Source organism: Cryptomeria japonica, chromosome 11, assembly GCF_030272615.1.
Source record: "Cryptomeria japonica chromosome 11, Sugi_1.0, whole genome shotgun sequence".
Lineage (NCBI taxonomy): Eukaryota > Viridiplantae > Streptophyta > Pinopsida > Cupressales > Cupressaceae > Cryptomeria > Cryptomeria japonica.
Window position 1 is genome coordinate 439,865,787 of NC_081415.1, and position 10,127 is coordinate 439,875,913.

The 10,127-nt window shown below is 38.2% G+C and overlaps 1 protein-coding gene across 1 annotated transcript; it reads left to right on the plus strand.

The window, feature by feature from the left end:
• The first annotated feature begins 2,897 nt into the window (after positions 1-2,897).
• Positions 2,898-4,784, plus strand: LOC131041403 (uncharacterized). The gene has a single exon (XM_057974472.2). It carries the CDS (start codon positions 3,339-3,341, stop codon positions 4,383-4,385), a length of 1,047 nt encoding a protein of 348 aa, XP_057830455.2. The 5' UTR covers positions 2,898-3,338; the 3' UTR covers positions 4,386-4,784.
• Positions 4,785-10,127: the final 5,343 nt, after the last annotated feature.

Consider the following 10,127-nt stretch of genomic DNA (forward strand, 5'->3'; position numbering starts at 1 on the left):
ATAATTTATATTAAGGAGTTATGAATCATAAAGGAAAGAAATATGTAACAATCTCAAAGGTACATGCATGCAATATAGATGATTACATGAGATAATATTGTTCTTGTTATCCTTGATTTCCTTTGTTAGATTTATCAACTCTTGAACACGTGTATCTAGTGTGTTGGTTGAAACAAGGCTAGTAGGAGTATGCAAAATTATAGAGGAGGTATATTGGGGTTGCGATGTAAGAGGTGTGGCCATAGCTGTAAATGGATAATACATTATGAGATGTATTGGTGTTGGATTGAGATGGAGAGATAACATGGGTTGCAAGAGTGGAGGTTGTAATAGTTGTGGCTATGGAAGGTGTAGGAATGGATGCGAGTAGAATGCTAGAGAGAATGGTAGCATTATTGATAGTCATGATGGGTGGAGTGTAACCATGAGGTGAGCCATATTTGAGAACAAAGTTAATTGGAAAAGACAAGAATGATGGAGGTATGATCAACACTAGGGTTAATAAACTAGCTAGTGAAAAGGGTGAAAGTCAACCAAATATTAATTTTGAATTTAAAAATTTAGGGGTTAGATTTGTGGAGGCAAGATCGATCCTACACTCATGGGGAATTGTTTATGCAGAGATCAAATTGCACTTGACAAGACAATTATCTTACATTTATTAATTAAATTAAAAATCTAAATACAACAATGTTCTGTTTTTTAAATTAATTAATAAATGCAACTAATGTTGGAGTTTTGTCATTAATGAAGGAGAATGTTGTATAGGCTACTGATTGTCATTGATGTCAACATACTTTTGTTGATGCTCTGGTATTTCCGGTGACTATGTCCATCATGTTTTTCTCTGTGTTGCCCTGCAGTTGCATATATGGGTTTGTTGTTTGGGTAGTACACTCATGACTATTAGATGTACCTATATTCTAGGTTATACGTGTTATGGATCTCGTGTTACATGGTTTGACAATTCAATTTGTCAGTTGCTCCAAAACAAAATATTTTGTCTAGACATCTGCATTTCATCTATTGATTGTTTTTGATCTCATGGCTTTTAGACATGATTAAGCATTATGGATAATGTGTGTATTCCAGTTGGCATTAAATTTTGTTATATCTTTGGCCGACCTATGTAAATGAAATGTATGAAGTATATTGTGATAGTGTGTAAGCTATTTTCTTTGTAAGGCATGTATGGTTGACTTGAGATATGAATTAGTATATATATGCGATGTATTCCTTTGATGAGATATATAGAAAAACAGAGAAATAGAGAGAGATACAAAGATAGAAGTGCAACATTATGATTAGATGTGACATGTGATTGAAGCATATAACTGAAGAGCGAATGAAGTGTATGAAGTATGTCTATTGAGCTTAATTGGAATTGTATTCCATGCATATGTAAGATGCAACTATAGTAGTTCATTTTGTTTATTTATTTTCTTTTGGGCAGTAAGTCCTTTGGTTGTGAGCCTTCATCTTTTGACAGTGAGCATAAGGTAGTGAGCATTTGTAATATTCTATAACTAGTTATATCATATTGAGAGTTAACCCTCTTTGTTGTTTTTCCCTAGTAGGTTTGCATGCAAAAAATATGGTATTCTCTCGTGTATGTTGTCGTGGATGGTATCTCTACTTTTGTTGCTCATTTGTTCACTCATTTCTTTCTATTGCATGCTAGTTGATGCAAATCTACGAAGTAACAATACGATTATTTAGGATTTAAGGAATATTGATTGACCCCCTTCTTCCCCCCTCTCTCAGTATTCCAGTTGTTCAACAAATAAATGTCTAGTCAGGTGCAATTTGATCTTTGCATAGACATTGCCCACTCATGGAAATAACCTAGAATGATGGATAAAGTTTGGATGAAAGTCTAATCATTTTAGGTACAATATATGTGGTATTATATATAGAGATCTATAAATAAATAAGATGCAAACATATGCATAGGAATTTGTGTAATAAAGTTAGGTCAAGGTAGGGAATGAGCCCAACTTTACACAAAATTATGCCATTTATTAAAATATAAATTTATTCAACAATTCTAAAAAAAACGTAAATCTAGATAAAAATGACATAAGTATACAAATTTCACCATTAAATTATTATTCTTTATTCATTTGTTTAACCTAGATAACCTATTAGAAATTTATTTTTGCATTAACTCGAGAGCAAGATCCATTGAGGTACTTTTGCCTTAGCTCACCCCCTCCATACCCCAAAACTCAATAAAAAATAAGACGGAGGCAAAGTGTGGTTGGGTCACTGGGTGGGTCACAAGAAACTATATGATTAAACCTTTGAAAAACAAGGATAATAGTCACATGTTTGAAACCTTACTTACCTTAACACAAATAAGAAAGTCTACCATGATACTATTTGTTTAGAACCCTTCAAAAGTAATTATCAATGTGAAGCAATAATTGGCTTGTTAAAAAATAAAAATAAAATTGCTTCAATTATTAAATTTCACACCCCCACATCAAAACGGAAACATTTATCCAGCCAACTAAAAAGTAACAAATGCCAAAGAGAACACTATGCTTTTTTTAATCCAAAAACTCTCTTTATATGTATTGCATTTTAGTTGGCTGAATAACCACGGACCACCAAAACTACTAGCTTAAATTTGTCTTCCTATTAAATTAGCTGTTTTAAATATAAATTCTAAACTTGAGGAATTCATTAAAAAGAAGAAAAGATCAATCCGTAAGGCTGTTGGTACAATAAAGTAGGAATAAGCTGACCTGGAGGGAAATATTCAATCCATATCCAGAAGAGAGTTGGGACACGAGGCCAAATAACATTGTGAATTGGAATTAGAAGATGACTATTTGACTTCTCATCTATCAAATAGAGGAAGAATTTAAAATTCCAAGCAAAAAATGGTCCCTCGCTTTCTTTCTTGACCCGGGTGAGCTGACACACAGTGCGTCATTAACCCCAAGGCCGATCACCAACCCGGGGTTTAGGATTAGATGGGCACAAGCTGTCGACAGGCTGGCATACTGCAGATACAACTAAAAATGGAAGCAAGATCTCGTGTTAATCCCACCCATTTAGGGCAGAGGGTACATCGATTGCATCGTCCAATTTATCTCCTCACCTTAATTCCATCGTTAACAATTTTTATAATCCTCTGAAAACAAGACCCTCTTACTTGAACTCGATAAACCTCGTTATCCTCTTAAATTTTCATATGCGCGGCTCTTAATTCGGAATGTGGGTATTATTCTTTCATCAGGTAAGTAACTTGGGCCTTCAATTCTGCATTCAAAAATTTCAAATAGAAGAAGAAACATAGAGCATGCTGCAGAAAAACACTAGCAATATTAATGATCCGGACCAGCTCCCTCCTCCATGTACTGGGAGTCACAACAATAATACTGGTTTTCATTTTATGCCTTGGAGGGCTGCTATGTATCCTCTATGTCTTGCATTTCAGGTTCAAGACTCACAAACATCACTTATTTGCCCTTAGGGAGTTCAATTCTTTCTGGGTCATTAGGATCATGCTTGTCATTTTTGCAGTCCTGTGGAGTCTTTTGGAGCTCTTGAGGTTGCCATTGTTGAGACACAAGGGATGGCCCTTATCTTCAATGGGTGTACATTGGCAGACAAATTTGTGCAAAACCCATATGTTGTTATCACAGGGGGTTATAGAACCTTGCTTTTATTTGACGGCACTTTCTTTGGTTCACGGGCCCTTGCAGAATGACCCCTTTGGCCCTAGGAAAAAGGGCAACGGCAGAACTGTTTTCAACATTTTGGTTTGTTGTCTTCCAGTGTTTATTCTGCAGTTGTTCATTTTGGTAATTGGTCCTGGCATAACCTTTAGAGGGGGGAAGAGCATGGTCAAAGTATTGCCGAGGTCTTTCACCAGGACCTATGAGGTGGTGCACCATTCGGAAGGAAAACACGACATGGCCCTGTGCACTTATCCTCTCTTGAGTACCATTGTTTTGGGAAGTTTTGGGTTCTTGTATATTTCATATTTTCTGTACGTGTGTTGGAGGATGTTGCTGCTGGTTATCAACAAGAGGCTGCAGTGCAGAGTCTATGGTTTGGTTTCTACGGTGGTGCTATTCCTGCCCATCCAGGTAATGCTCTTGGGCTTATCTATTTTGAGAAAACCTACGGAGGGCGTTTTTGAATTGTTTTCCTTCTTGGGTTTTCTTACAACTGTAATGGCAACCACCTTGGGGGAAGGGATTCTCGTGATTAGGCCTATTGCTGATGCACTAGCAGTCAGGTGGGTATTTAATTCTAACACCCAATTTGACAAAACTAGGGATGGACCGGGATTTAGTTCTGTATCCATTGAGGTATTTTCAGGACCTGGAATGAGAAGGGATGGTGAGGAGCGATTATTGGGGAAATAAGACAGGTTTGAGACTAGAGGTACTTGTAAATGGGCACCTTGTGATGGTCTAGTCACACAAAACCTACTAAACCTACATTCTTCTTTTGCGAGGTGAGGACATTTTGAGTGCAATTTTGTGATTTCTCAGTTGGAGTTGCTTTTATTTTTGCCAGAGCTCCATGTTATCTGTACAGTGATATTGTGGAGGCCGGCAAGAGTTGTAGATGCTGTATGAATTGTTTTTGTTAAACAGCATAATTGACAGTGATTGAATGATACAGAATTCTATTGGACTCTTGTATAATTGTAAAAAGTTTCAGGGCAATCATCTAGTGGCTAAATTGTAATATTTTGATGATTTTTATACATATATAACAGGCACACATTAAAAGATCCATATACTGAGGATTTTGCATTAGTATCTTGTCTGGATGTCAATTACATGGTGTTATGACATAACGCTTTCTGAGTGTTGCACAACTTGCCAGATAGGTATGCTCATATTCGTTATTCCTAATTAACTAGTTTTATGTTGAATGGGAAATTATATTTCATATATTTACACTCATTGGCCTTTTTTGAGAATTTATCCAGGCATGTTAATATAGGCCAGCATATTGCTTATCATACGATTTGATGATATAAAGTTGTTTCCCTTTTGTTGGCCATTTGAAATAAGTGTCAGAAGATGAATCAAGTCAAGAGAGTAGAGTCCTGTAAAACTATCTGGTCATATGAAAAATGGGATTTCATCTGAGTTAAATATTATTATCGTGTTGGTAATATGATTTCAATTTCATGCCATAACTTTGCTGTTGCTCATATTCACTTACTACCTTACCCTGTTTTAAAATGCCCTTTATGCTATACCTGCACTCCCACATCTCTAGCTGACTAGTGTTACTTCTCATCTATTGGAAGTCTTTTGCAAATTCAGATAACTATTGTGTCTAGAATCTTCAGTGGGTATTAAAACTCTGTTTGATACAACCTGATTTTTGGTGATTTTTGTTTGTACAACCATATCCTTCGAGGTGAGTTATGTTTGTTTGATGTTAAATCATTAAAGTACCCAATATTGTTTGTTTTTTTGTACAGGAAACAAGAATGGTAACATGTGAAGGAAATTGTGAGACAAACCTGATTATTATAATTTATTCAATATTCTTATGCTATTTAATACTTACAAATCTAAGGGAGAGGAGGCTATTGTAAAAACTGTGATATTTGCATACATGAAATACATTATTATGTTCATTTACACACATGCACGTAGTATATCGAGTTGCTATAGCTTTTTGGCCAATGATCATATTTCCAGCCTTGACATGTTCTTATACGGGGAAGCATGTTGCAAAGTGTTCTGGATTTAGGGATGCTTAGGGACATGTTCTTATACTTTACTAGAAGCATGATTAGGGATGCTTTTTTTCCTTTCAAGATGCCGAGTGAGACTAAATTGAATGGCATATTGCAAATTCAGAGACAATGGAAAAACTGCAACGGTACAATGCAAAACACATTTCTGATCAAGACTGTAATTTGTAACTGGACCAACTTGAGTGCCCTCATGAAAGGTTTAGGTAGACAATATTGATGGCATAAGGTTAACGTTTTTAAATTTGTGTTTAGAAATATTTTGTCAAACCTCAGAATGCAACTTTTCTACTGCAGCAAAGTTGAATTTAGGAATTATGCTGTCAGACCCAAGCAACTTTTCCCGCAGTGAAGTTGTACTTAGGATTTTTCCAATCAGACATCAGCATGCAATTTCTCACCTGTAGCAAATTTAATATGTTTTACTAGCCTCCTGACATGTATTTCTGGACAAATGGGTTTGCAACTTTGCATAATATAATCTTTTGTACAGTGTTGAAAATCAAGAGCAAAGGATTAGCCATCCCTTTGTAGCTGTGAATCTTCTTAAATCAAACTTCTGTAGTTTATTCTACTTCAAAGGGATGGAGACATCAATATTCATCAGATGCAATGGAAAGAATACTGGAGGTAGTTCTAAATTTGTTGCAGTGTGCGATCATTCTACTGTTTTGAGCTGAATAGGGTTTTTCTGTTTTGATATTTCCCCTCTGAAATCCTGTTACTCAATTTTTAAGGACCTTTGCTTTCCCAAAGTTATTAATGTAGACTGCACGGTTGGTCCCTAACTCCAATGCTGGAATGTGCATGAAGGTAGTCAGGTGCAATACCTGGGTTATTGGGATATCTTGCTGAAGAACTTAGATCAGAACTTTAGTTTCTGTTACACACATGCTTGAATTCTAGGGAAAACAAAAACATTTTGTAGAAGGGTGGTTTATAGGAAGGACATATGCAAAGTTTTGTATCACAGTGTGATGCTAAATATCAGGATCAGATGTAATAATGCATGATCCCAAACATCTGAGATCCTAAATGTCTGAATCGAATGTATCAGAGTGTGATTTGAAATGTCAACGAGTTTGAACTTTCACATAGGTCTTTTCCAGAATTTTCTTTCCACAATCATGGGCTGTTTTTAGCCTTATATCTTTTAAATGCGACGTATTTTTAATCTGCATGTAGCATCTAGGGAGGATGACAAATGTCTACCTGTGCAGATCGCTGTAAAAATACAAGCATCTCTTCTATATTTGGCTCAGTTCTTAAGCAACATTGGGAATCTGGAGAAAACTGAAATAAGAGCTTTTTGTTAGTAGATTTCACTGAGAATAATTGGTTTCCTCTGCATACAATAATGGTATAAACAGTGCTTCATCGTTTCCTTTTTCTAAAGGATTGGATCTGAGTTGTTAAGAGTTGTATCAGTTGGCTTAGTGTGGGTCACTCTTAATGCAACCCTTTTACCTCACGCAATTGTGCTCACACTGATTTAAAAGTGATTATTGTTTTTTTTTTGAAGTGTACGATGGGATTTTGATAATGATACAAAATATCATGTGGCCATCATATATATACCTGAATTGCTTGATAAAGACTTATTTAAAACCTTGCATCCAACACTTCGCCACATAATGTCATTCTGCTTTCCACGTAAGCTATGTAATATTCAGTGTTCCACGGGCGTTCGGGACGGGGGGACGGGGGGACGAGGGGGTCGCGTCTCGGGGACGGGGGGACCAAGGGCCTAAATTTGGGGACGGCGGGGGGGTGGCGGGGTGGTGGTGCTCATATATATACATATAGTACTTGAAAAACTAGTTTTGAAAAGATGTATAACAGTATAACAATATAAGAATTAGATTTCAAATGAAACTATAGGAAATACCAAGATTACTTAGATTAGTGATACGTAACTAATTGCTAATTGCTAAAACTAAAAGTAAATAAAATTTGACAAATGAAATTGTCAAATTGGAGATTTCTCATTTCTATCATATGAATATCGAAAAAGGAAAACGAAAAATATGAATATCTGATGCCATTGCAAAGTCTATAATAATAAAGATGATTACATGATTCATCATTACAATGAGTAGCCAAATACAAATACGTGTAGCAATAGCATTACAAAAGAGACGAGTCAAATACAAAATGACAAAACTGAAAAGTGAAAACTCAAACTGTAGCTAATGGAGGCCTCTAATCATCTGCAAACTCCTCCTCACTGGAACTGCTGGACTCCTGAGGATCAAGGTCCCTCAAGCTCACACCAACTAGCCCTGCATCTGAAGTGGTAGGATCATCCTCATCAATCTGTGAAGGCTCCTCTGGCTCTACATCCCATCGTGCCGCTGGACTCTCCTTGTACATAAGTGTCTTGCGGTCAATGAGACGCAAAGCACTGTGTACAACCACAAGCTTCTCTGCTCTCTTAGAGGTAAGTCTGTTCCTCTTAAGAGAGTGGATGAAGCTATATGTAGACCAGTTCCTCTCAGCAGCTGAAGAACTGGAAACCTGGGATAGCAGACGAATGGCTAGAGTGGTGGTCAAAGATTTCGGGCCATGACATTTCCACCACAAAAGTGGGTCCTCCTGTGCCATAATGTCTATATCCATCTTTGCTGCATCTGAATAACCTCTAAGAGTGGCAAATCTTCCCCACTCAGTGCGCATTGTGCCGGCATCTCTGGAATCAAACATCTTCTCTATGCACCTAAAGAAACCTGCCTTCACCTCATCATCCTCAATTGGTGTCGTTCTACCCGGTCTAGCCTTGTACCACTTAGGATTCAAGGCAAAGGCAGCCATATGCAAAGGAGTGTTCAACTTGTCCCATCTACTCTGAATGATAGGCCGGATTTGCTCATTGTAGAATGCTAGAGAGGGGTCCTTCACTCGCACAGCAGCCCTCATCTGGCCAAGCATAGAGTCAATGCACTCATACACCTCTCCAAGGTTAGGTGCATCCCCATCCCCATATCTGATCACCTGGAATACTGGAGAAATGATGGAGACAATGTATTTCGTATCAGTCCAAAACACATCACTCTTCACTATCTTCTTCACCCTTCTCCCCTGCTCTGTCTTGGCCTCAGCCCACCTATTCCACTCATTAGTCATAACCATGAGTTGCAATGCCTCTTGCAACTCAATCATTCTCTCCAAGAGAATGAAATAGGATGCATATCTAGTCTCAACTGGTTTCAAGAACTCCTTCTTCGCGAAGGTCCTGAAGAGTGCATGTGAAATGTGGTGGTTGCAGATAAACATCTGCACATCTCTCGCATCGGTGACCACTCCTCTAATCCAGTCAATCTTCCCCATGTCCTTGAGTGCATTGTTCATGGCATGCACACAACATGGGGTCCACCAAATGTGTCTATAGGCTGCCTCAACGAGTCTCCCTGCTGCTCTACACACATAGGTTGCATCTGTCACTACTTGGACCACATTTTGTGGCCCAACCTCCTCAATAGCCTCCCTGAGGACCTGAAACTGGAAATCAGCATCTTTACGATGCCCTGTACAATCAACTGCTCTAAGGAAGTATGGGCCCTCTGCACATGTGACCATGACGTTGATGAGTGGACGATGGCTAATGTTCGTCCACCCATCCATAACTATGCTGCACCCTGATGCCACCCAACATGCCTTCATCTTCTCCATCAAAATATTGATCTTGGAATAGCTTTTATCCAAGATCGAGGTCCTCATTTTCGTCTCCCCTGGTGGCACATAAGATGGTCCTCCCTTGGCCACCATATCTATCATCTTCCTATAATAAGGAGACCGTGAAACATGAAATGGAATGCCATTGGCAAAGAAGAAATTGCCAATGGATTCATCTATCTCATCTCTCAGCTGCACATTAAACATATCAGCAATGGGGTTGCTCTGTGGTGTATGCAACTTACGTTTCCCAGCCCTGGCAGCAGTAGAAGTGGAAGTAGATGGAGATCCAAACATCATTCCTCCCGCCTGCGAAGCATGATAAGTATGTGGCACTGACACATTCTGGCTGTCGTGAAGTGATGCCCTAGCAGACAAAGTAGTAGGCATTGAAATATTTGTGTCATCTGGAACCCCCCAAAGCCTGTTAAACTCAATTCTGTAATGTATATTTTTGGGTTCCTCCAAAAACTTACAATGTTTCATGCCTTTTCTTCTCCAAAATAGAAAGTGTGCATTCACCCTACTAATGCTACCGAACCATTCTCTGTCACAAATATTGCACTTCCACTTCCTTGTTCCCCCACTTGAATGTGATGCAGTGCCTTGTACTGATATTTGTGAAGCAAACTGTTTTAGAGGAGACTTAGGATCAAAATGACCCCTAGCATATGGTGCCAACAACTCTGAAGGGCAACCTGTACTAGCTGCT